The sequence below is a fragment of the Peromyscus maniculatus genome, chromosome X, assembly GCF_049852395.1.
Source record: "Peromyscus maniculatus bairdii isolate BWxNUB_F1_BW_parent chromosome X, HU_Pman_BW_mat_3.1, whole genome shotgun sequence".
Lineage (NCBI taxonomy): Eukaryota > Metazoa > Chordata > Mammalia > Rodentia > Cricetidae > Peromyscus > Peromyscus maniculatus.
The window spans coordinates 42,455,707-42,483,027 of NC_134875.1; the positions used below are offsets into that span (position 1 = coordinate 42,455,707).

A 27,321-nucleotide genomic window follows, 5' to 3' on the forward strand; every position below is an offset into this window, starting at 1 on the left:
TGAGAATTGGCAAGCTGAAGTGACTGTGGCTTCTGTTTCTCTGATCTTTCAGCATTCACCTTAATACCTAGTCCCGGGTTTGTTTTTATTAATAAGAACTTTTAAGATTCCTGCTACAATATGGGATATGGACATTGCCGTTTTCTGTCTCACAAAAGTTGGAGGTAAGTCTCTCTTGCTGAAAATACCATGTACTGCAGACACAGGACTGAACGGATCCAAGCTGGATCTGATCTGAAAGTCTGCAACCCGAGGACTAGTTTTCATAGTCCTGGGTGCTGTGCAAGCAGCCAAGGGAAGGAAACAACAAATACACCTACCCAGCTGTGACACCAAAGTACCACAATGAAGAGCTTAGCAATATACTGCTAAGCATGTATTGTGGAATAATTATTTTGTACACTGTAAAGATGTGTCTTTGCCAAGGCACCTTCTGATTGCTTTAATAAAGAGCCAAGTGGCCAATAGCTAGGCAGAAAGAGGTTAGACAGGACTTCCAGGAAGAAAGAGAGCAAGAGAGATGAATCTAGGCGTGTGACAGACACCAGGGGACGTGGAGAGGAAACAGGAGGTGCAAGATAGAAGAGAGGTAAAAAGCCATGAGGCACAACATTGATTGATATAAATTGGTTAATTTAAGTTATAAGAACTAGTGGGACATGCATAAGCGATAGGCTGAGAATATAATTAATAATATGTCTCCATGTCATTTTTTAATTGTAAGCTGGAGGACCAAAGGAAAAAGTGTATGCAACAGCAGCACTTACATCTTGGCTCTAACCAACAGAATACTGAAGATGCTGGCACATAGTTTTAATCTCAGAATAAAGGAAGCAGAGGCAGGGGGATCTCTGTGAGTTTGAAGCCAGACTACACATGGTTTTCAGTCTAGCTAGGTCTAGATGGTAAAACCCTGACTCAAAAAAGGAGATAATGAAATTGGGCAGTAATTAAAACCGTGATTTTTAATGTACCTATTGTTACAAATTGTGTATTGTGGCTCAGTGCTATGCTGGGAAGGACCAAGAAGTGAGTGGGATGTCCTAATTGTCTCTTCACTTGTTCACTGACTGACTTACAAGGTGAGGGGAGCTCAGCTGGCTTTGCTATCTTCTGCCACGTTTCTTTTATTATTTAAATTTTTATTTGTGTTTTTCATTTTACATATCAATCACTGTTGACCCTCCCTCCCCTTCTCCTGCTTCCCCCCAAGCTCCCCTCATCCTCTCCCCTGGCAATGGGACCAGAACTTATGCCGTGTACATGAACTGGCTTTATTTTTTAATTTTTTAATTCATTTGACATACCAACCACAGATCACCCTCACATCCCTCCTCCATCTCCTCGCTCCTTCCCCCCAAGACTCCCCCCATCCCCTCCTCCAAAAGGGTTAGTACTTCCATTGGGGAACAGCAAACCCTCCCCCCATCCCCTCCTCCAAAAGGGTTAGTACTTCCATTCAGTTGAGGCAGGACCAAGCTTCACCCCCATGCATCAAGGGTGAGCAAACAATCCAAAGGTAAGAAATCTAGAAGCTTTTACACAATTTTTTGAACTGAGCCCTAATTCTTCTAAAAAGGGTCTCCAAAATCTGGAGTAGAATTATCATACTCCATAATGAAATGCTTGAGTTCTTCAACATGTTGCTCACCTATTTCATGCAAACTCTGCTTCATTGCAAACTGTATAGATTTTTCTAACGAACGATCTTTTTCAACCAGCCTTTCCACCACCATCCCGAAAGTTTCACAGACTTGTTGGTAAACCTTCTCAATCTCAGTGATTTTTGATGCGATCGCTTTAGAGCGAATGCTAAGCTGGCTGTCTTCACACAATTCTGGGCCAGCTGTTGTGTTTGACTCGGGTTCTTCTGTCTGGTTGATAGGTAATGGTGCCTTGGATCCCCTCTCAAACCCGGAAATTTCAGCCAAGTTATTTTCTTCTGACGTCTTGGGATTTTCATTAGCCCTCTTGCTTGCAGCATCAGCCTGTTCCTTCTCAGTCAGCCGGCTGGGGCTTTTTAACACCTTGGATGAAGAACTTGAGGTCACAGTATCTCTTGATGTTTTCAAAAACTTTCTGGCTCTCTCTCTTTTTTTTTTTTTTTTTGTTTTTCGAGACAGGGTTTCTCTGTGTAGCTTTGCGCCTTTCCTGGGACTCCCTTGGTAGTCCAGGCTGGCCTCGAACTCACAAAGATCCACCTGGCTCTGCCTCCCGAGTGCTGGGATTAAAGGCGTGCGCCACCACCGCCCGGCATTGGATGGCTCTCTCTTTACGTCTGTGTCGAAACTGATGGAAGGAGCGGATCCTGCTTCTACTGCTGAGACTGGATCCAAATCTGCTGTGTAGGGAGTCCTTCCCGCCCACATGTGATTCTCTCATAAAAGGAGCGCCCCGTTTATGGGAAGAGCGTTGTCTTGAATAATGGGAAGAATAGAAACGTTTTCTTCTAAAGCCGTTTCTCATGGCCCTGTATTGAGGCTGTTGTCTTGTGGAATACTCATCTCTTGACCATCGGTAGCCATAATGGCCTCTTTTGTAGGGTGGGGCTCTTCTTGGATCCTGAGTAAAACAGCGGCCCTTGCCCCATTCTTGGTATTCAACATGACAGTAGTATCTACTGTAGCCTCCTTCCTTGGGTTTGGCTAGCAGAGAAGACCTCTTGTCTTCCACAGGCGGTCTCTTTGGCACAACATTGATTAATCTAGGGTTGCCATCACTGGGATGGTTCCAAGGAGGCGCTTGTTTTTCTGGAAATCGCTTGTAGTCATACCATCCCTGCACTTGTTTTCCTGAAAGTCGCTTGTAGTCACACCATCCCTCAGACCACATTTCATCTGTTTTGGAAGCCACTGGACTTCTGCGAACAGAAATGCGTACTTCCCTTCCGGTCCACTTTCAATTTCCAACCACACTCATGGCTCAGCTCAAGAATCTGTTATTGTCTAAAAATTCGTCATCGGAACTCCCCAATAGGTACGTTCCACCGATGCTGCTGAAACCGCACCAACAGCTTTCTAATTAAACTTAGGCCTACTCAACAGCACGGAAATAATGCCAGGTACTTGAAAGCTAGGAATTTAGCTGGGGCTAGTGAGGTCATGTGTCACACAGGAGAATGCAGTACCACCACTTGACTAAATCAGTACCATTCCTAAGTGAATTCCACTTCCTACAAAAAAGTGTAGCTCTCACCCCTTACCAAAAAAAGCTTCTCTTTGCAACAGAGAGAGACCAATGCAGAAAACCACAACCACTCAACTTCAGAGAACAAGTGATTGTGGGGTTTGTAGCCCCAAGATGCACACACACACACACACACACACACACACACACACACACACAACTCCTGTGCCTACGCCTAATGGAGCATCATTATGAGGAAGATGAAAGATTGTAGGAACCAGAAATGAAAGGGAAGCTTCATCCATGATATTTCAACAATATGACTGCCTAAACAAGACCTGAATAAGGACAATACCAATCAATATGCTAACTTGCAGGGGGAAATCTCATAGGGTTCCACCTCTAAAAAAAGAACTACAGACAGCTAAAGAATTAGTTTTCCACAGGGATCACCCTTTTAACAGGTTACCAATATCAAGTAGTCAGCTCTGAAATCAAATACATATACAAGCAACACCAAATAGACTGGGAACATTGTATTTTTATATTTGTGTGCCTGTGTGTGTGTGTGTTTGTGTGTGTGTGTGTGTGTGTGTGTGTATGTGTGTGTGTGCATGTGGTGATCAATGAAAAGAGAACATAAATTTGAGAGGCATCTAGGAGGAGAGGATATGGAAGGGAAAGAAATAGAAAAGGAAAGGATGTGATTATATTTTCACTTCTAAAACTTTAAAAATAAAATAAAATGTAGATAAACATTTAAAACATATAAGGCAAAAAATAGAAGCACATAAAATATTTATTTAACAGTGAACAAATTTAAAATGAATCAAAATTAATTTACATAGTTGAAAAAATCATAATATTCTAATAAATTTCACTAGTGAAAAATTAAAGTACCTTAAACTACAAGCTTATAATATATTTATTTAACATATTGTTCAAATGTAAAATTTATTAAAATTAATTTGTGTAACAGGAAAAATCATAATGTCATAACATTGACCTTTTTTTTCATTAACCCTACTGTTGAAGTTACCCATACTTGAGTCATAGAACATGGCAGAAAAAAGTTGGTAATGATCTAAATGTTTAATCCCTACTGGCTTCTCTTATTGTGCTGGAAGATGCTATGCAGGCTTCCAAAGGAGAAAAGTCATCGTCAGTCACACATATCTATAAAACCTTTGAGCTACAAGAATGATCAGCATAACACATGACCATTGGTGTTTTAGCAGCTCAAGTAGTATTGGTGTAACCAAGCACTTTTTGATTGGATTTAAGTTCCTCTCCACAAGAGGAAACTCATACTAGCACCATTATCAGACCAAGAACATACAGCTAGCAGTCATAGGCCCTAGAGGAGAACTTACTTCTGTTATGTTATACTGTAAATGCACATAGTATTAAACTGACTTATCATTACAGCCATAGATCAATGTATCTCTTATTCCTCATCTAAGGGGCTCTGAAATGGAGTAAGTGGTGGTTAACATTGTGGCCCACAACTGGCCAAGGTGCAGAGAATAAGAGACTGAAGATTGCTCAGTCTTAAAGGGAACCTAGGTACCTCATCCTCCCCTCACAGGCTTCAGAGATCATTGAGGAAGAGGACAAAGAAAGAGTATAATAATCTGAGGTGGTGGAGGAATACAAGGAACTTCTGGACACAGTAGGGCAGTTGCACATATGAACTCACACAAAATGCAACACCATGAAGAAGAAAACAAACATGTGCAAGCCCAAGGCAGACCAAATCCCAGCATGGAATTGGGAGCTGGGCACACAATCCCCCTCTATGCCTAGGAGCTATTGACAAGTGTTATCTGCTGGGAAAGGAAGGGCAATTTCCTTTTAAGAGTGTAGGTCTGGGAAGTTGACATTGCTCCAACTGAAGAACACACACCCAAGGATATCTGGCACTACACTTTGGTCTTAAAGAAAAGTTTTGTTGTTGTTGTTTTAGAAGACACAAAATTAAGCGGGTAGGAAAGTGGGGGAATGAGTTGAGAAATAGTTGGCAGGGATAAATATGATCAAACACATAGTAAGAAACTCTCAAAAACAAACTAATAAAAAACAATTAAAGAAAAATCAATAAGACACTTTCTCCAGTGTTGTTAGATTATTTGTTTCAACGAGACCTGAGGTAATTACAGTTCAGAATGCATGAACTACATCACTACAGCCTTTTCTTAGACCTCCAGTGCCCCCACCCCCAACAGGATGAGTGAAAGAAGTCTAAGGCAGGAGCTGATTTTTTAGTAAAAAGTAGGGACCTGTTGGGCCCTGGCCCCCGGTTTTGGGGAGCTGTTTCCTTGCCTGCTGACCTTGATCAGATGTCCTCTTATGCTAATTCCCTGACGATTTCATTCTTCCTAAACATCTTACTGCAGGTTCCTTGTTTCTGTATCCTGCATGTTGATGTAGTGCTAGAATGTAAAACATCATTAGCAAACTTTTGCCCTCCCAGGATCTTCCACTCTATTGTAAGTCTGTATTTAAGGTCTCCTCCCTCCATCAATAGGGGGCATTCTACTGAGAGGAAACCTGCTGTCTTGTCTCTCTTTTTAATCCTCAGCCTCTTGCTTGGTCATGGTGAATGTGTAGTAAACGCGGGCATTGCTACAACCAGAAAGCTTCTGAAATCTGATATTTGCCTTCATTTGAGTCTATAAAAACGTTTGATAGTATGAGTTTATGATACTCCTGTTTGCTGAATAAAAATGTCAGGTAATTTGATATTTAGCCAATAAATCAATAATTATTAATGTATTTGTGTCTATTGAATTATTGTCAGAGAACAGGATGAGTTAAATCAATTAATCTCTTTACTGAGATCTTTCTTGATGAAAATAATTAAGGGTGGATATTTCAGAGTGAGACTTCTAACAAGATGAATCTTATGGTGATGCAGTCTAAAACCAACAGTGCCCTTATGGATTAAAAAAGAAGAATGGTCTTGATAGAGAATTAGATGACCTGGATAAACCTTCAAATGCAAAACATAAAAATACTAAAAAAAAATCCTTAAGGATGATTTTTTCTAGTTCCATCCTTTTGCCTGCCAATTTCATGCTTTCATTGTTTTTCTCTGCTGAGTAGTACTCCATTGTGTATATGTACCACTTTTTTTCATCCATTCTTCAGTTGATGGGCATCTAGGTTGTTTCCAGGTTCTGGCTATTACAAATAGTGCTGCTACGAACATAGCTGAGCATGTATCTTAATGGTATGAATCAGCATTCCTTGGGTATATGCCCAAGAGTGGGATGGCTGGGTCTTGAGGTAGTTCGATTCCTAATTTTCTGAGAAACCGCCATACTGATTTCCACAGTGGCTGTACAAGCTTGCATTCCCACCAAAGGTAGAGGAGTGTTCCCTTTGCTCCACATCCTCTCCAACATTGACTGTCATTGGTGTTTTTGCTCTTAGCCATTGTGACAGGTGTAAGGTGGTATTTCAGAATCGTTTTGATTTGCATTTCTCTGATGATTAAGGATGTTGAGCATTTCTTTAAATGTCTTTCAGCCAATGGTGATTCCTTTTTTTTTTTTTTTTTGTTTTTTCGAGACAGGGTTTCTCTGCGTAGCTTTGCCCCTTTCCTGGGACTCACTTGGTAGCCTAGGCTGGCCTCGAACTCACAGAGATCCGCCTGGCTCTGCCTCCCGAGTGATGGGATTAAAGGCGTGCACGACCACCGCCCGGCACCAATGGTGATTCTTGATTTGTGAATTCTGTTTAGCTCTTTAGCCCATTTTTTAATTGGATTGTTTAGTATTTTGATGTCTAGTTTCTTCAGTTCTTTATATACTGTGGAGATCAATCCTCTGTCAGATGTGGGGTTGGTGAAGATCATTTTCCCATTCTGTTGGCTGTCTTTTTGTCTTATTGACAGTGTTTTTCTCCCTGCAAAAGCTTCTCAATTTTGAGAGCTCCCATTCATTAATTGTTGTGCTCAGGGTCTGTGCTGTTGGCGTTATATTTAGGAAATGGTCACCGGTGCCAATGCATTCAAGAGAACGTCCTACTTTCTTTTCTACTAATTTTAGTGTCATTGGATTTATGTTCAGGTCTTTGATCCACTTGGACTTGAGTTTTGTGCATGGTGACAGACATGGATCTATTTGTAATCTTTTACATATTGACATCCAGTTATGCCAGCACCATTTGTTGAAGATACTTTCTTTTTTCCATTGTATAGTTTTGGCTCCTTCGTAAAAGACCAGGTGTTCATATGTGCATGGATTAACGTCAGGGTCTTCAATTCGATTCCGTTGGTCCGTATGTCAGTTTTTATACCAGTACCAAACTGTTTTTATTACTATAGCTCTATAGTAGTGTTTGAGGTCAGGGATGGTGATGCCTCCAAAGGTTGCTTTATCGTATAGGATTCTTTTAGCTATCCTGGGTCTTTTGTTTTTCCATATGAAGCTGAGTATTTTTCTTTCCAAGTCTGTGAAGAATTGTGTTGGGATTTTGATGGGGATTGCATTGAATCTGTAGATTGCTTTTGGTAAGATTGCCATTTTTACTATGTTAATCCTATCTATCCAAGAGCATGGGAGATCCTTCCATTTTCTGATTTCTTCTTCACTTCCCTTCTTTAGAGATTTAAAGTTCTTATCAAAAAGGTCCTGCACTTGTTTAGTTAGTGTTATCCCAAGGTATTTTATATTATTTGTGGCTATTGTAAAGGGTGATGTTCCACTGACTTCTTTCTCAGCCTTTTTAATATTTGTGTATAGGAGGGCTACTGATTTTTTTGAGTTGATCTTGTATCCTGCCACTTTACTGAAGGAGTTTCTCAGCTGTAGGAGTTGCCTGGTAGAGTTTTTGGGGTCACTTATGTATACTATCATATCATCTGCAAATAGTGAAAGTTTGACTTCTTCCTTGTCAATTTGTATCCCTTTGATCTCCTTTTGTTGTCTTATTGCTCTAGCTAGAACTTCTAGTACTATATTGAATAAATATGGGGAGAGGGGACAGCCTTGTCTTGTTCCTGAATTTAGTGGTATCACTTTGAGTTTCTCTCCATTTAATTTGATGTTTGCTGCTGGCTTTCTATAAATTGCCTTGATTATATTTAGGAATGTTCCTTGTATTCCTGATCTTTCCAACACCTTTATCATGAAGGGGTGTTGTATTTTGTCAAAGGCTTTTCAGCATCTAATGAGATGATCATGTGGTTTTTTTCTTTCAGTTTGTTTATATGATGTATTACATTGACACATTTTCATATGATGAACTATCCTTGCATCCCTGAGATGAATCCTACTTGGAAGTGATGGATAATTGTTTTGATGTATTCTTGGATTCGGTTTGTCAATTTTTTGTTGAGTATTTTTCCATCAATGTTCATGAGGGAGATTGGTCTGTAGTTCTCATTCTTTGTTGCATCTTTGTGTAGTTTTGGATATCAGGGTCATTGTAGCCTCATAAAAAGAGTTTGGTAGTGTTCCTTCTGTTTCTATTGTGTGGAACACTGAAGAGTATTGGTATTAGTTCTTCTTTGAGTGTCTGGTAGAATTCTGCACTGAAACCATCAGGTCCTGGGCTATTTTTTTGCTTGGGAGACTTTTGATGACTGTTTCTATTTCTTTAGTGGTTATTGGTCTATTTAAATGGTTTATCTGGTCTTGATTTAATTTTGGTATGTTTTATTTATCCAGAAAATTGTCCATTTCTCCCTGGTTTTCCATTTTTATGGAGTACAGGTTTTTGAAGTATGATCTGATGATTCTCTGGATTTCCTCCTTGTCTGTTGTTATGTCTCCTTTTTCATTTCTGATTTTGTTAATTTGGGTGCTCTCTCTTTGCCTTTTGGTTAATTTGGCTAGGGATTTGTCTATCTTGTTGATTTTTTCAAGAACCAACTCTTGTTTCATTGATTTTTTTGTATTGTTCTCTTGTTTTCTATTTCATTGATTTCAGCCCTGAATTTGATTGTTTCCTGGTGTCTATTTCTCCTAGATGAGTTTGTTTCTTTTTGTTCTAGAGCTTTCAGTTGTGCTGTTAATTCTTTGGTATGGGATTGCTCCATCTTCTTTAGGTGTGCATTTAGAGCTATGAATTTTCCTCTTAGCACTACTTTCATAGTGTCTCATAAGTTTGGGTATGTTTTACTTTAATTTTCATTGAATTCTAGGGAATCTTTAATTTCTTTCTTTATTTTTTCCTTGATCCATTGATGTTTCATGTGGGCATTATTCAGTTTTCATGAGTTTGTGGGTTTTCTATAATTTTTGTTGTTGTTGAGGTCTACCTTTAAGGCCTGGTGGTCTGATAAGATACAGGAGATTATTCCAATTTTTTTGTATCTGTTGAGATTTATTTTGTGTCCAAGCATGTGGTCATTTTTTGAGAAGATTCCATGGGGTGCTGAGAAGAAGGTATATTCTCTTGTGTTAGGATGGAATGTTCTGTAGATACCTATTAAGTCCATTTGAGTCATAACATGTGTTGGGTCCTTTATTTCTTTGTTAAGTTTCAGTCTGGTAGATCTGTCTTTTGGTGAGAGTGGTGTGTTAAAATCTCCCACTACTAATGTGTGGGTTTGATGTGCATTTTAAACTGTAGTAGTGTTTCTTTTATGAATGTGTGTGCTTTTGTATTTGGAGCATAACTGTTTGGAATCGAGACTTCATATTGGTGGATTTTTCCTGTGATCAATATGTAATGTCCATCCTGATCTCTTTTGATTGATTTTAGTTTGAAATCTATTTTACTAGATATTAGGATAGCTATTTCTTTGTTAAGTTTCAGTCTGGTAGATCTGTCTTTTGGTGAGAGTGGTGCGTTAAAATCTCCCACTACTAATGTGTGGGGTTTGATGTGCATTTTAAACTGTAGTAGTGTTTCTTTTATGAATGTGTGTGCTTTTGTATTTGGAGCATAACTGTTTGGAATCGAGACTTCATCTTGGTGGATTTTTCCTGTGATCAATATGTAATGTCCATCCTGATCTCTTTTGATTGATTTTAGTTTGAAATCTATTTTATTAGATATTAGGATAGCTACACCAGCTTGTTTCTTAGGTCCATTTGCTTGGAAAGCTTTTTCCCAGCCCTTTACTTGGAGGTAGTGTCTGTCTTTGAAGTTAAGGTGTGTCTCTTTTATGCAGCAGATGGATGGGTCCTGTTTTCTTATCCATTCTGTTAGCCTGTTTCTTTTTATAGGTGAGGTGAGACCATGGATATTGATGGATACTAACGACCAGTGATTGTTAATTCCTGTTATTTTTTTGTGGTTGTGTTGTGTTGTCCTTCTTTGGTGTATGTTGGTGTGGGATTATCTATTGCTTGGGTTTTCATGGATGTGTTTAGCTTCTTTGGGTTGGATTTTCCCTTCTAGTGCTTTCTGTGGGGCTGGGTTTCTGAACAGGTATTGATTAAATCTGGTTTTATCCTGGAATATTTTGTTTACTCCGCCTATGGTGATTGAGAGTTTTGCTGGGTATAGTAATCTGGGTTGGCATCTCTGGTCTCTTAGTGTCTGCATAAGATTTGTCCATGACCTTCTAGCTTTCATAGTCTCTATTGAGAAGTCTGGTATTATTCTGATGTGTTTGCCTTTATATACTACTTGGTCTTTTTCCTTTGTGGTTCTTAATATTTTTTCTTTGTTCTGTGTGTGTTTAGTGTTTTGACTCATTATGTGGCCAGGGGACTTTTTCTTTGGATCCAGTCTATGTGGTGTTCTGTAAGCTTCTTGTATCTTCATGGGTATTTCTTTCTTTAGGTTACGAAAGTTTTCTTCTATGATTTTGTTGAATATATTTTCTGGGCCTTTGACTTGGTATTCTTCTCCTTCTTCTATCCCTATTATTCTTAGTTTTGGTCTATTCACGGTGTCCTAAATTTCTTGGACGTTTTGTGTTACGACTTTTTTGTCTTTAGTGTTTTCTTTGCCTACGAATCTATTTTCTCCATTGTGTCTTCAGGGTCAGAGATTCTCTGTTCCATCTCTTGCAATCGGTTGGTTATGCTTATCTCTGTAGTTCCTCTTTGTATATTCAGGATGTCTATTTCCAGCATTCCCTCAGCATGTGTTTTCTTTATTGTCTCAAATTCATTTTTCAGATCTTGGAATGTTTCTTTCATTGGTTTAATTGCTTTTTCTTGGCTTTCTTTGATTTCTTCCCATTTTTTGTTCGTTTTTTCTTCCATTTCTTTAAGGGAGTTTTTTATTTCCTCTTTAATAGAGTTTTTCATTTCCTCTTTAAGGGAAGTTTTTATTTCCTCTTTAATGGAGTTTTTTATTTCCTCTTTAAGGGAAATTTTTATTTCCCCTTTAAGGGAATTTTTTATTTCGTCTTTAAGGGCCTCTATCATCTTCTTAAAGTCATTTTTAAGATTGAATTCTTCTGTTTCTTCTGTCTTGGTATGTTCAGGTCTTGCAGGTATAGAATCACTAGGTTCTGATGTTGCCATATAGGTCTGTATGTTGTTGCCTGTATTTTTGCACTGGCGTCTACTCATCTCTTCCTCTGCTCCGTGCAGGTGGTGTCTGTGTCTGAGAGTGCCTCTCTTGTTCTAATTTTTAGTCTTGGTTCACTAGGAGTTCTTGGTTAAATTGGTGCTATTGGGCTGATTCTTAAAGAGCAGCTGATCTCAGTTGGTGAAGTATATACTTATGATTCTGGTGATCTGGTTTGGTTGCTGGGCAGCACCTTCTTCTGTGTTCCCAGGTCACATTTTGTTCATTCTTCAACTCCTCAGTTGATCTTGTTTCTTCAGACTTCAAACTGTAGGGATCGGAATCCTCTCCCGAATGGAGTTCAGCTGAGCAGAGTAGTCTCACCAACACCTCCAAGTTGTTGGGTTTTGCAGGATCCGCAGCTGGGCCCTGAGTTGGCCCCAGACGGACGGAATGTTCAGATTCGTTCTGGTTCTGTCCCACGGAGATAGCTTCTTCCCAGGGTGTTGGGATTAAAGGCACCCCTGTTCCAAGCTCTTGATTAAGAGCTTGTTTTCACCAGCTCTTCAGTGGGTAATAGCTCAGTTTCTGGTCTTTATTGCAACTGTGTTTCAGCCGCCCTCTGCTGGGCCTGCCAGATTGCATTGAATACATAGATTACTTTCAGTAGGATGGACATTTTCACCCTATTAATCTTTCTAGATTATGAGCATGAGAAGTCTTTCCAGATTTTAATTTTGTCTTTCATTTCTTTCTTCAGTGTGTAAAGTTTTCATTGTACAAATCTTTATCTTCCTTGATTGATTTATTCCAAGATATTTTTGATCCTATTGTGAATGGATTATTTTTATGGTTTCTTGTTATATTTTTCATCTATATACAGGAAAACTAGAGATGTTGTTTTTTTAATTTTGTATCCTACAACATTCTTGGATGTATTTTTCAGCTCTATTTGTCCTGTGGAGTCTTTGGGATCTTTTATGTGTAGAATCATATCTTCACATAGGTGTATGAGACTTCTATCTTTCCTATATGTATCCCTTGTATAGCCTTATTTCATTGCTACAACAAGGACTTCAAGTACTTTATTGAAAAAGAGTAGAAAGAGTGGCCATTCTTGTCTTGTTCTTGATTTTAGCAGAAATGTTTTCAGTTTTTCTCTATATATCATGATGCTTGTTGTGGGCTTGTAGTGTGTGTGTGTGTGTGTGTGTGTGTGTGTGTGTGTGTGTGTGTGTGTGTGTTGGTGGGTGTGGGTGTATGCTGCATATGTGAGTGTATTCTTACAAAGTATATTAACAAATAATTTTCCCTTAACCCAGTTGCAACATCTGTAGGATTACCATCCTGCCTATAATGCTAGTGTAATTCTGTAGCTATCAAATAGGAAAGGCAGAAGTTTTGTACAAAAACCATGACTTTACAAATATAAACTTCACATTTACATAATTTGTTTTAATTACAATTGTGACTTCAGACCAGTTGACAGGGGACTTATATATTGTCATTATTAGCTTGAAATATCAACCCTCTATCCCTAGATTCTCGAGGACTTCTGTCATGAAGAGATGTTCGATTTTCTTAAAGGCATTTTCGGCATCTAATGAGCTGCTCGTGAGGCTTCTCTTCTTGAGTCTCTTTGGTGGATTAAATCTACTGGCTTACATGTATCAAACCATCCTTGCTTCTCTGGGATGAAATCAAATTATCTTTTGGATGTGGTCTTGATTTTGGCTTGCAAATATTTTAATGGAAATTTTTATGTTTATGTTCATCAGAGAGATTAGCCTATATACTTCTCTTTTTTGTTGGGTTTTTGACTGGTTTTGGTATCAGGGAAATGCTGGCTTATTCAAACAAATTTGGAAGTGTTACTACTTTTTCTATTTTATTGAACAACTTGAGGAGTATTAGTGTTAATTCTCCTTTGAAAGTCTGGCAGAATTCTGTGTTGAATCTCTCTGGCCTGGGTGTTTTTAGTTGGGAGAGTCTTTCTAATTTTGTTTTTTACTTTTTATGATATGATGTTGTAGAAATTCTTTTAAAAATCTTTGAGTACCATGTGAGATCACAGCAGAAAACGACAGTATGACATGATTACTGACCCTAAGACATTCTATTGCCACTGCTTGGTGTTTGCCTGGAGTTTCCAAGCAGAGGGATTTTTCTGCTGAGGTCCTGGCACACAGAATATGTTTTTTGAGCTCTTTTATTCTTTCTTTAATTTTTTCATTCATTTTTATTTTCTTTCAGATTTAATTTTTAATGTTAATATTTCCTGATTTTTATTAATTCTTTGGAAATTGCATGCAATGATTTGTAAGTTTTAATTTTTTTAATTTAAAGATTTTTTTCCATTTTCCATAACAACCACAGTTCCTCCTCCCTCACCTCCTCTCTTTCACCTCCCAACTTCTGCCCACTCTATCCCTTATCCATTCCTCAGAGAAGGTAAGGCTTCCCATGGTTAGTTAACAAAGTCTGGCATGTTGAGTTAAGGCAGGACTAATCCCATTCCCCCCTGTATCAATGTATCCCAAGGCATAAGGAATGGACTCCAAAAAGCCAGTTCATGCACCATGGATAAATCCTTGTTCTACTGCCAGTAGTCCCACAAACTGACCAAGCCACACATCTGTAACCCACATTAAGAGGGCCTAGTTCAGCAACCCCAGAGAAACTAGGTAACAAGGAGGACCCTAATAGTGACATGCGTGGATCATTGTTCAAAGGGGGCATAGATAAGATTTCCTGAGTAAATAGCGAGCATGGGGTGAGGTAAGGGAAGGTGGCAAGAGAACATCAGGGAACTAGGTAGTTGAGCTGGGGGTGGAAGAACAGAAAGGGAGAGAAGGGAAAGAGATACTTGTTTCTATTTATTTAAATTTTTAATAATTTTAACTACCAACCACAGATGTCCCTCTCGTTACTCTTCCTGCTCCCCTCAGCATCTCTCCCCCCACTTCCCATCTCCTCCTCCAAAATTGTAAGGCCTCTCATGAGGAGTCCATCAGCAAAGCCTGGTACATTCAGTAGAGGCAGATATCAGCCCCTTCCCCCTGAATAAAGAGTAAGCAAGACAGATGATGGGTCAAGAAAGCCAGCTCATGCACCAGGGGTAGAGCCTGATGCCACTGCCAGGGGCCCCTCAAACAGACCAAACTACACAATTGCCCCCCTATGCAGAGGTCCTAGTCCAGTCCCATGCAGGTTCCACAGCTGTTGGTCCATAGTTTGTGACTTCCTACTATCTTGGATCAGTTATTTCTGTAGATTTTTCATATCATGATCTTGAACCCCCTTGCTCATATAATCCCTCTTCCTTCTCTTCAGCTGGACTCCCAGAGCTCAACCTGGTGCTTGGTTGTGGATCTCTGCATCTGCTTCCATCAGTTACTGGATGAAGGATGTATGATGACAATTAGGGTATTCACCAATCTGATTACCAAAGAAGGCCAGTTCAGGTACCCTCTCCACTATCATTAGTAGTCTAAGCTGTGGTTGTCCTTGTGAATTCCTGGGAATTTCCCTAGCACCAGGTTTTTCCCTGACCCCATAATGGCTCCCTCTATCAAGATCAACCCAGCAAAGACTCTAAAAGTCCAGTCAAAGACAGGGAGGAGTGAGTATATGAGCAAAGAGGTCAAGATCATGGTTGGAAAACCTGCAGAGACAGCTGACCCAAGCTAGTTGGAGCCCACTGACTCTAGATTGACAGCTGGGGAACCTGCATGGGACCGAACTAGGCAATACTGTTTTAATATCTCTTTTCAATTCTCATTATATTGGTAAGGACATTTCAGTTATTTTGATTAGTTTAGCTTATCATTTGTCTGTTTACCTTTTCAAGGAACCAACTCTTCATTTCATTGATTCTTTGCATATTTTGTTTCTAGTCACATTGATTTCAGCCCTAATTGATAGAGACCTTTAAAGAGGAAATGAAATTTTCCCTTAAAGAAATGAAAGAAAAGACAAACAAAAAAATGGAAGAAATCAATAAATCCCTTAAAGAAAGCCAAGAAAGAGCTATTTAAAAGGTGAATGAAACAGTCCAAGACTTGAAAACTGAAATAGAGGCAATAAAGAAGACACAAAATGAGGGAATGCTGGAAATGGAAAATTTGAGTAAATAAACAGGAACTACAGAAGCAAGCAAAAGCAACAGAATGTAAAAGATGGAAGAACAGATATCTGGCATTGAAGATACAATAGAGGAAATAGATTCATCAGTCAAAGAAAACCCTAAAGCCAAAAGAGTTGTAACACTAAATGTTCACAAATTTGGGACACCATGAAAAGACCAAACCTAAGAATAACAGGGATAGAAGAAGGAGAAGAATGCCAACTCAAAGGCACAGAAAATATCTTCAACAAAATCATAGAAGAAAACTTTCCTAACTTAAAGAAGGAAATGCCTATGCAGGTACAGGAAGCTTTCAGAACACCAAATAGACTGAATCCCTAAAAAGTCCCCTTGCCACATAATAATCAAACCAATAAACATACAGAATAAAGAAAATTATTAAAAGCTTTGCTGTGGGATGGTCTGTATGTCAAATGTGTTGCTCTCATTGGTCAATAAATAAAACACTGATTGGCCAGGAGCCAGGCAGGAAGTGTAGGCAGGACTAACAGAGAGGAGAACTGAGAGAACAGGAAGGTGGAGGGAGACACTGCCAGCTGCCACCAAGACAAGAAACCCATGAAGCTGCCGGTAAGTCACAGGCCACGTGGCAAGGTATAGATTTATAGAAATGGATTAATTAAAGATGTCAGAACTAGATAGCTAGAAGCCTGAGCCATTAGGCCAAAAAGTTTAAATAATATAAGTGTCTGTGTGTTTATTTTATAAGTGGACTGCCAGAGCTTGGTGGGACCCGGAGAGAAAACTCTCCAGCTACAGAGCTGCAAAGGAAAAAGGCCAAGTAACTTATAAAGGCAGACCCATCAGAATAACACCTGACTTCTCAATGGAACTCTGAAGGTCCTGGACAGACTTAAACAGACAATAAGAGACCATGGATGCCAACCCAGACTATTATATCCAGCAAAAAACTCAATCATCATAGACAGAGTAAACAAAATATTCCATGATAAAACCAGATGTAAACAATACCTATTCACAAATCCAGCCCCACAGAAAGCATTAGAAGGAAAAATTCAACTGAAGGAAGTTAGATATACCCATGAAAACACAGGCAATAGAGAGTTCCACACCAACAAATAGAAAAGAAGAGAAACACAACACTACCAACAAAAATACGAGGAATTAACAGTCACTAGTCATTAATATCCATTAATATCAATGAACTTAATTCACCTATAAAGAGACACAGGCTGACAGAATGGATACAACAACAGGATTCATCCTTCTGCTGCATACAAGAAACACACCTCAATTTTAAAAACAGACATTACCTTAGAGAAAAAAGGCTGGGGAAAGACTTTCCAATCAAATAGTTTTAAGAAGCAAGCTGCTGTAGCTATCCTAATACCTAATAAAATAGATTTCAAACAAAAATCCATTGAAAGAGATCGGGAAGGACATTACATATTTACCACAGGGAAAACCACCAAGATGAAGTCTCAATTCTGAATATTTGTGCCCGCCAATACAAGGACACCCACATTTGTAAAAGAAATATTGCTAAAGTTTAAATCACACATCAAACCCCACACACTAGTAGTGGGAGATTTCAACACTCCACTCTCACCACTGGATAGATCTGCCAGACTGCAACTTAAAAGAGAAATAAGGGATCTAACAAAAGTTATGACTCAAATGGACTTAATAGATATTTATGGAACATTCCACCCTAACAGAAAAGAACATATCATCTTCTCAGCACCCCATGGAACCTTCTCTAAAACTGACCACAAGCTGGGTCACAAAGCAAATCTCAACAGATACAAAAAATTGGAATAACCTCCTGTATTTTATCAGACCACCATGGCTTAATGCTAGATTTCAACAACAACAAAAATTACAGAAAGCCTAAAATCTCATGGAAACTGAATAATGCCCAAATGAATCAACAATGGGTCAAGCAAGAAATAAAGAAAGAAATTAAAGATTTCCTAGAATTCAGTGAAAATGAATGTACTACATACCCAAACTCATGGGACACTATGAAAGCAGTGCTAAGAGGAAAATTCATAGCACTAAATGCCCACATAAAGAACCTGGAGAAATCTCACACTAGTGACTTAACAGCACAACTGAAAGCTCTAGAAGAAAAAGAAGCAAAGTCACCCATGAGGAAGCAACACCAGGAAATAATCAAATCAATAGCTGAAATCAATGAAATAGAAACAAAGAGAACAATACAAAGAATCAATGAAACAAAGAGTTGGTTCTTTGAAAAAAATGAACAAGATAGACAAGCTCTTATCCACATTAACCAAAAGGGAGAGAGAGAGAGAGAGAGAGAGAGAGAGAGAGAGAGAGAGAGAGAGAGAGAGAGAGAGAGCATCCAAATCAGAAATGAAAATGGAGACATAACAACAGACAATGAGGATATCCAGAGAATCATCAGGTCAAACTTCAAAAACTTGTACTCCACAAAATTGGAAAATCTGAAAGAAGTAATCAATTTTCTGGATAGGTACCACATGCCAAATTTAAGACTAGGACCAGATGGTTTCTGTGCAGAATTCTACCAGATTTTCCAAGAAGAGCTAATTCCAAGTATTGTTTTAAACACTGCCTGAATATTTATGTATTTACCTTCCATCCAACAGAATGAGCGACTGCATCGACATCCTCAGTGATAAGAACTGAGGCAAAAATTACATGTGGAATATATCAGAGATTATAAAATTATTATAATCTGATTTAACTATTTCTTAAGCAGATCACTTTTTCTTTTGAGCAGAGGGAGTGTCTTTTGTTTGGTTTTCGACAGTGCCATTAACTAGAATTATATTCAAACTCAGTCCCAAGATCTTGATGCTGATTTTGAAGAAGAATGGCTAGCTAGCCTTCAGTGTACTAACAGGGACTCTTGTACTAGCAGCCACTAAGCTGATCATGTCTAGTTAGTTCTAAGCCTATTCTCTGAGCAGCAGTAGTAGGTGGAGTGTGAGGTCCACAGAAATTTTTTACATGTTCACCCAAGGATCCTGTGGTCAGTGTGTGTTCCCACCTTTCTCCCATCTCTCTTCCCCAATTATCTTGCAATGCTACACAATTCACCCTTCAGTGTCATCTCTACAACCTAGGAGGAACAGGCAGCGTGTGCATGCATGCAGAAGCAAGCTAAAACTCATTCTGCACACATGCCCTAGAAGTAAGGTTTAACTTCCCAGGACCTTTCACAAGCCTGTTCACAGTGGCTTCCTTAGTTCCTCATCTTTGGGCCACACCCACCATTTGTGCACCAAAGTAAATACCACCTACCTCAGCAGGAGTTCAAAAAGCCCAGAGCAGTCAGTCAGGGAGAGGAAAGCCTATGGCGCCCATCTGGAGAGGAGCATGTGGATGTCAACCATGAGGAATGTGGAGAAGTGTGGAGCATATGCAGAAGGACACATTGACTTCACCCATTCCTTGGGCCGTCTCTTGACGCCTCATTAGTAGTAGAGACTGACCGAACAATAGGCCTTGAGTGTGGGAATTCCTGGGGCCCCACTTCTCTCTGTGGCTTCGGCCCACTACTAGTCATGGCCAGCAAGAATGAGAATGGTGAGGAGATAGCTCAGGTCCCCACCTTAGAGGCTGCCTTGGCGATGGTGGGTGGCAACCCTAGTGGAGGTGACGTCTGCTGCGTAATTGACCTAAATAACCGGGGTCGCCAGGGCCGTGAGGGCCAGAACGACTCAGCTGAGGCTGTGATTAGGATTCCGAGGCGCTGTTCATCACAAAAGCGGCGGTGAACAACATTCAATTTCACACTGTGGCAGGTGGAGGAAATGGAAAAATTGTTCAAAGACACCAAGTACCCAGATGCGCTGGCCAGGTATGTGTCTGGCACCAGGAGCTATCCCCAAACTCCCTGTTGTCTCAGGTTGAGATATCCTTTTGTTCTTCCAGGCCCTGGTTTCCTATCATCCCTCCCTAAGCCACTGCTGTCTTCTCCCTTGGTGGTGGGTACAGGAGGGTGCCTTGTGTAGGGATCAAGTTCAGTATTAGCGTGTAGTGTTGACCTGAAACAAGTGTACATAGTCAACACCACTCGTTTCCTGCCATATTGTAATTTCTGTAAAATATAGAGACATGAGTGTAGTGTGCCAAAATACTCACTAGTGTAAAGTTCACCAGTGTTAAGGATTTACACTTTGTTGGGTGAGCTCTTCACCAGTAGTCTCGTCATCTTTTCAGGGACTGTGTACCTATCCATTAACTCCTTTCCGTTTCCCTTTCCCTTCCCCTGGTGCTATTTTTTAAATTAGTATAATTTGCTCAGCATACACTTTGGTATTTATTTTTAATTTTTAATAGTGTGTTAAAATTATTCATCTGTAATGTTTAAAAACTTTCGTAAGAGGTAAAACCATTTCAAAAGCGAGACTAATTCCGAGTATGAAAGTTAAATGTGGGTGTGAGGGAGGATAGCAATATTAAAAAAGTGTAGTAATCATATATGACTCTGCATTTCATGTAAAATACTGCACACTAAACATTTGAGGTTTTCTTTCCACGCGAAGGAACTTGCACAAGCTTTGAATATTCCTGAAGTCAAAGTGAAGGTCAGTAAATCCAAGCAAAGCCATTGAACAGTCAATCTACAGCCTTCCTCAGGTCTTGGGAAGCCTTGTCCTAGGCACTTTTTTATTTAAGATATTTTCATTTTTCATACCAACCACAGTTTCCTCTCCCTCCCCATCTCCTGCTCTCACCCCTCACCTCTCCCATCCACTCCCACATCCACTCCTCATAGGGGGTAAGGGCTCCACTGTGATAGTCCAGCCTAAGGTCAAGCAGACCTAGACCAGGGCTAAGAACCCGCTGCTTGGACTAAGAAGCCGATTGCCGCCTGCAGCCGCCTGCCACCCTTGTGGTAAAGCGGACCTGCCACCAAGCCAAGCGGTTTTTAATGGATTCTTGTCATGTTCAGCGCCAGATATTGATGTAACCAACCATCCTATTAAATAAGAAACACAGAAACAATGTAAAAGAGAAAGCCCAGAGGTCAGAGCTCAGAGCTAAAATCTCACCCTTCGGCCTGCGGTATTCCAGCTTCCCTAAAGAGAGCTATTTCCTGTCTGTTCGTCTATTTATAGTATTTTGTTCTGCCTTCTCATTGGTTGTAAACCCAAACACGTGACTGCCTCATCACTATCTGAATGTACAGCCCCCTAGGTCTTAAAGGCATATGTCTCCAATGCTGGCTGTATCCCTGAACACACAGAGATCTATGGGATTAAAGGCGTGTGCCACCACCGCCACACTCTTGCTATGGCTCTAATAGCTCTGACCCCCGGGCAACTTTATTTATTAACATAAAATCAAAATCACATTTCAGTACAATTAGATTACCACCACATTTCCCCTTTTCTATGTTAATAAAAAGAAAAAAAAGCGAAAGGTTATAACTAACAAAAGAAAAACTATATACAAAAGTACAATAACTATATACAATATATACAAGTAATAAATACCTAAACAGATATTTGACAAATCAGAGAAAATAATTCCATTATCTATTCTATTTTGGTAAATCCAAGATGTATCTAATGTACTTTCTATCCTAATTAATTTTCAACTATAACTAACTAATCTTCAACCATAACTAACTAATCTTCAGCTCCCTCAGAGAACCAAGAGGGGAATAATATTAGCTAACAAAAATAAAACCAGGAAGTGCATGCAAGCCACTTCCAAAAAATTTTGTGAGTTGACAGAAACAGCCAGCTGCCTGGGCAGTCACCTGTGGTTTCTCCACAGTGTTGGGGCATCATCTTCAACCAATAGGCTTAGTGTATCTGACAGACTCATTTGTGAAGTAGGATGAACACAAGGTCAACAGTTCAACCTCACATTGGGTGAGAGCAATCCATGTACCGGAAACACCTGAATTCCACTAGTGTCTTGTCATGATTCAGGATTTTAAATTCTGGAAATTGTTGACAGTTTTTTAATTCAGCTGTCCATTCTTCTTGACTGTGTATATATGGCTTCATCTCAGCATCAACTTCTTCTCCATATCCCTCTATTAAATGCCAGTCTACTTTCGAGAGGCATGAACTTTCAGCTGCTGTTCCATTGCAAAACAGAAGCCATCGGCCCTCTGCCTGTTAAGCTGCCTTCGAAGAAAAGGGCACCATACCTTTTCCGGATGCGAAGGCCACTTCAGGGATGGGGCCATATTGTCCTGGCCACAGAAGATGCCTTTTGATAGAGCCATAACCACACTTGTTTTGGCAAGAATCATTAGTCCCTTGTTTCGTGTTCTGTCTGTCTATTTTGTCCTGTTGATTCGAGGATAATTTGTTGTCCAGTGGCTAACTTTTGCCACGATGAAAGTTGACTCCATATGTAGTTTCTTCAATGCCCACATTTTCTCTGAAGTAGATTGGTACTGCCAGGAGCCGACATGTCTCAAAAAAGGAAAATTTTCTAAATTATTAAAACATTTTAAATGCCATATTCTGTAGATCTCTGAAGGGTTTGAAGATGACCTGTCTAAAACATCTCTGCTCAATTTTTAAAACATATCTAATATGACGACAAGTTCTATTGTAATGTCTAACTACTAACTTTCATTTCTTTATATCGTAATAGTTGATAATAATAACATTCAAGGATCAGAAATTTGCATTACATTGTTAAATGAATGGTATAAATATAATTAGAAATATACATATAGCATTTTCTAACAATATCAGTTTCAAATTTGTATACAATATAAAACAATCCAATCCAATGTAAAGTATTTAAAACTAGTAATTGTCTTTTTCATTTCTTTCTTTTTCTTTTTTTTTTTAAATAAGAACCTTAAATCTAATCTCCTTTGCTTAGCCTTTTTCCTAACCCTTGACAATAACTTGTAACCAACCCCCCTAAATACTGAAAATTATCCCAGACCCAAAACCCATTAAAAAGTCCAAAAAAACCACCCGCCCCACACCACGTCTTTTGGAATGTGGGCGTCGTATTCTTAAAATTGCTTCCTGCTGGGTATGGGCGAAATTTTTTTTATCCTGAAAGAAAAATTTTAGGTTAATTGTCAAATTCTAGGAAAGGTAACTATATCCTTCATTATCCAGCCAGTGTATAATGCCAAAGTTCAGGGTTTATCTCAAGTCCTTATTCAAGTAGTATTTGAGACTGGATCATCTCAGCTAGTCATCTCAAAATTGCTCTGAGCACCTTGTAGTTCAAAGCTGAGCTGTAGATGATGTTTGTCAGCTTAATGATATTATTATTGTCCATGTGGAATTGTTGTTGTTGTGGGGCCCCATCTTCTTTCTGGAGACTTCAGTTGATGTTAGGCCGGGCCGTGATTTCCTGCAGAAAACTGATAAGAGACTCAAACACAAAAACATATATATGCAGCTAGCCTTTTTTCTAGAATTAGTTAGTACTCTATATGACCATTCATATCTTAACAAAGTTTAAAATGTATATATATATATATTAATCTTGTAAATTTTGATATAAAATTTATACTTTAAGAAAAGTTTAAAGAATCAGAATAGAATCAAAAGAGTTGAGATTAGTAATAGAATAGTCCCTTAATTAATTTTCCTTTTGTCCTGTCCCATAGCAGAAAATGGCTCTTTTATTCTGGCATGATACAGGGAGTTTGCAATTTCCTTTTAACAACATGCTTGATTTTAAAGAAGGAGAGAGCCATTCTCCAACTACAAAGTCAGCTTTAAATTTTAATTGAACTGGGACTATTAGAAGACCAATAGTGTTAAATCTTTAGAGAAAAGCAGAAACAAACATTTAGGAAGACAAAATTTTTTAGATAATATATACCCATACACCGTTTCATTCTGTTTCTTGGGATAGATGATTTGTCCCTTTTCTTCAGTTGTCTCATTTGTCCAGTGTTCTTCAGATTCTTTAACCTTCATTCTCCTAAAAGACAAAAACAAAAAACCTTTCCCCAAGACTAATTTTGGGGATGTTTCCTTTTGACAAGTTATTATCTGATTAAATGAAAAGGCATGTGTTATTGATACCAGTTAGTTTAAATTGGATGTTCATGCTGGTTGATGAACTATCACCTCCTCTAATTAAGAGGTCTCTCTTGTTCAAATCGAACCTTTATCAATTTTGATGGTACCCACAGCTTATCTTCTCCTGTAGAAACAAAAGCAAAACCTCGTCCCCAATGTAATACATACCCTGGTTTCCATTCTGAGGTCAGCAAATCCTTAAAGTATATAGGCTGATTTAATTCTGTAGTTTTTTCTATTATCCAATGTCTCTGCAGCTGTTGTTCCTTTCTCATTGGCATTCAGAAAATTCAAAGTTAGAAGAGCATTATGCAGTCTATTTCTGGGGGTGTTTGTTACCCATTTCTGTTTATTTAGCATATCCTTTAGAGTTCTGTTTGATCTTTCTATAACTGCTTGACCTGTAGGATTATGTGGTATGCCTGTAATATGTTTTATATTGTAATAAGCAAAAAACTGTTTCATTTTAACAGAGACATATGATGGAGCATTGTCAGTTTTGATTTGTGCAGGTATACCCATGATGGCCATAACTTCTAGCAAATGAGTGATTACAGAATCAGGTTTTTTAGAACTCAAAGCAGTTGCCCATTGAAATCCTGAATAAGTATCGATAGTGTGGTATACATATTTCAATTTCCCAAATTCTGCAAAGTGAAACACGTCCATCTGCCAGATTTTATTTCTGTGAGTACCCTTTGGGTTACATCCTGCTGGTAATGGCGTCTGATTGTAGAAGGAACAAGTAGGACATTTCTTAACTATTTCTTTGGCTTGTTGCCAGGTTATGGAAAAATCCTTTTTTAAACCTTTATTATTGACGTGATGTTTTTTATGAAATTCTGAGGCCTCCAGCACATTTCCTATCAATAATTTATCAATCTCATCATTGCCTTGTGCTAGAGGGCCTGGCAGACCAGCATGGGATCGAATGTGAATTACATATAAAGTATGATTCCTTTTCCTGATTGTATCTTGTAATTGAATAAATAGTGAAGTTAATTCTGAAGCATCAGGGATAAATTCTGCAGTCTCAATATGTAACACCACTCTTTCAGCATACTGAGAGTCAGTTACTATGTTAAGAGGTTCTGAAAAATCCATTAATATCAACAGAATAGCATACAATTCTGATTTTTGAACTGAATTATACGGACTTTGAACCACTTTACTTAAATTTTCTGATTTGTAACCTGCCTTTCCTTCTTTGTTGGCATCTGTATAAAATGTACAAACTCCAGATATGGGTTTTTGCCATACAATTCGAGGCAAGATCCAATCAGCTCTCTTTATAATAAGATCAATTCTATTACTTTTGGGATATTTGCTGTTAATTTCTCCCAAAAAATTACTGTAAGCTCTTTGCCAAGGTTCATTTTCCGTCCATAATTTTTCAATGTCCTCCTTAGTTAATGGTACGACAATTTCTGCTGGGTCTATGCCTGCTAATTGACAACGTCTCAATTTTCCTTTGTAAATCAAGTCAGAGATTTTTTCCACATAAGTTTTTAATTTTTTATTTGGTTTATTTGGTAAAAATATCCATTCCAATATAACATCTTCCCTCTGCATTAATATTCCAGTAGGAGAACGCCTAGAAGGTAAAATAACCAAAATGCAATCCAGCTTTGGATCAATACGATCCACGTGTCCTTCATGCACTTTCTTTCATATCAAGGCCAATTCTTTCTCAGCTTCAGGTGATAATTCTCTTGGACTATTTAAGTCCTTGTCACCTTCTAAGGTTTTGAACAAATTAGTCAGTTCATCATTTTTTATCCCAACAATAGTTCGTAGATGAGAAATGTCTCCAAATAATCTTTGAAAGTCATTAAGAGTCTGTAGTCTGTCTCTCCTAATTTGCACCTTTTGGGGTCTAATTTTTTTGTAGCTCTATTTTATATCCTAAATAATTAATAGAATCTCCTCTTTGTATCTTTTCAGGAGCAATTTGTAATCCCCAGCAAGGCAAAATTTTCTTTACTTCTTCAAACATTATTTCTAAAGTATCTGCATTTGAGTCAGCTAGTAAAATATCCTCCATATAATGATAAATTATAGATTTAGGAAATTTTTTACATATCACTTCCAATGGCTGTTGTACAAAGTATTGGCCCAGAGTTGGGCTATTCAACATTCCCTGAGGGAGGACCCTCCATTGAAATCTTTTAACCGGTTGAGAATTATTATAAGTAGGTACTGTAAAAGCAAATCTTTCTCTGTCTTTTTCTTGTAAGGGTATTGAAAAGAAACAGTCTTTTAAATCAATAACTATGAGAGGCCATCCTTTTGGTAACAGAGTAGGCAAAGGCATCCCAGATTGTAGAGAGTCCATTGGCTGAATTACTTTGTTAATTGCTCTAAGGACGGTTACCTTTCTCCATTTACCAGATTTCTTTTTAATAACAAATACAGGAGAATTTCAAGGGCTGGTTGATTCTTCAATATGCTGAACATTTAACTGTTCTTCTACCAGCTCTTCTAAAGCCTGGAGTTTCTCTGTTGTTAAAGGCCATTGCTGGACCCATACAGGCTTGTCTGTTAACCATTTTAAAGGTAGAGCTGTTGGTGTCTTTGAAAGATCATCAGTTGTTGTGTCCTGTTCTTGTATAATATGGATGGCTGGTGACCACTCATTAGAACAATATCTTCTAATATTTCTCTCAGTAACATGTGCTAGTTTATGATTTGTTTCTGAGATTGGAGGGATGTTAATCTGAGTATTCCATTGTTGCAACAAGTCTCGACCCCACAGGTTCATAGTTATGTTAGCCACATATGGTTTTAATTTTCCTCTCTGTCCTTCTGGACCTATATATTGGAGCCATCTTGCACTCTGTTTCCCCTGAGATAATGTCCCAATTCCTAACAGTTGAAGGTTTACCTCCTGAAGGGGCCAAGTTGGATGCCAAAATTCTGGTGCAATTATGGTAATGTCCGCACCTGTGTCTACCAGACCAGATAACAAAACACCATTTATTTTTATCGTTAATTTTGGTCTTTGTTCATTAATAAAAGTTTGCCAAAAATTTTTCTTTATGTTTTCTCCTGAATTTGCTATTCTCTCTGTTACATCATCCTGACCAGCATGATTTATTCCAATAGGCATTTGGTTATTTAATCGCTCTCCAGAGCAGGCATTTCCTCTATGGCTGCAGGAAAGATTTGAACTGGATTTGCAATGGGGGCCTGCACGAGGCCCCTCTGGGAGTTTCCCGAAGACTGAGGCAAAGGATTACCCTGTCTGTCCTTGGTTGATCTACATTCGTTGGTCCAGTGTTTTCCCTTACCACACCTTCTGCATACTCCAGAAGGAAGGGGCATTCTGTTGCCATTGTTCCTTGAAGAAACATTGTTTCTAGGAATGACCTGTCTATAGTCCCTTTTCAAATGTCCTTGCTTTCCACATCCAAAACATCTAACACTCCTCAAACCATTTGAAATTACTTCTCCTACTCACGTATCATCATGCTCATCAGCCTCAACATTAATTGTTTCTCTAATCCAATCTTCCAAAGGTGCAGATCTTGTCCTTAATGGCCTGATTATTCTTTTGCATGCTGCATTCGCATTCTCAAAAGCCAAAGATTCAATTATTGCCTTACCAGCTTCTGAATCCGAGACCATTCTCTTTACTGCTGA

General features: G+C 38.8%; 1 protein-coding gene across 2 annotated transcripts; it reads right to left on the reverse strand.

Annotated features, from left to right (window-relative positions):
- Positions 1–1,571: 1,571 nt before the first annotated feature.
- Positions 1,572–2,766, reverse strand: LOC143270944 (periphilin-1-like). 2 transcript variants are annotated; one of them, XM_076562328.1, is made up of 3 exons: positions 2,715–2,766; positions 2,277–2,531; positions 1,572–2,161 (listed from the first exon to the last, which is right to left on the reverse strand). In XM_076562328.1, the coding sequence occupies exons 2-3, from the start codon at positions 2,464–2,466 to the stop codon at positions 1,572–1,574; spliced, it is 780 nt and encodes a 259-aa protein (XP_076418443.1). In that variant the 5' UTR covers positions 2,467–2,531; positions 2,715–2,766. The 2 variants fall into 2 exon arrangements, with proteins under 2 accessions (XP_076418443.1, XP_076418442.1); XM_076562327.1 differs by lacking the exon at positions 2,715–2,766 and having other exon boundaries at positions 2,277–2,466.
- Positions 2,767–27,321: the final 24,555 nt, after the last annotated feature.

Coding starts and splice junctions, on each gene's coding strand:
- LOC143270944 (XM_076562328.1), bottom strand. CDS start 2,466: ATGAGAAACGGCTTTAGAAGAAAACGTTTCTATTCTTCCCATTATTCA. Junction 2,162..2,276: donor CCATCAGTTTCGACACAGAC/GTAAAGAGAGAG, acceptor TGGACTACCAAG/GGAGTCCCAGGAAAGGCGCA.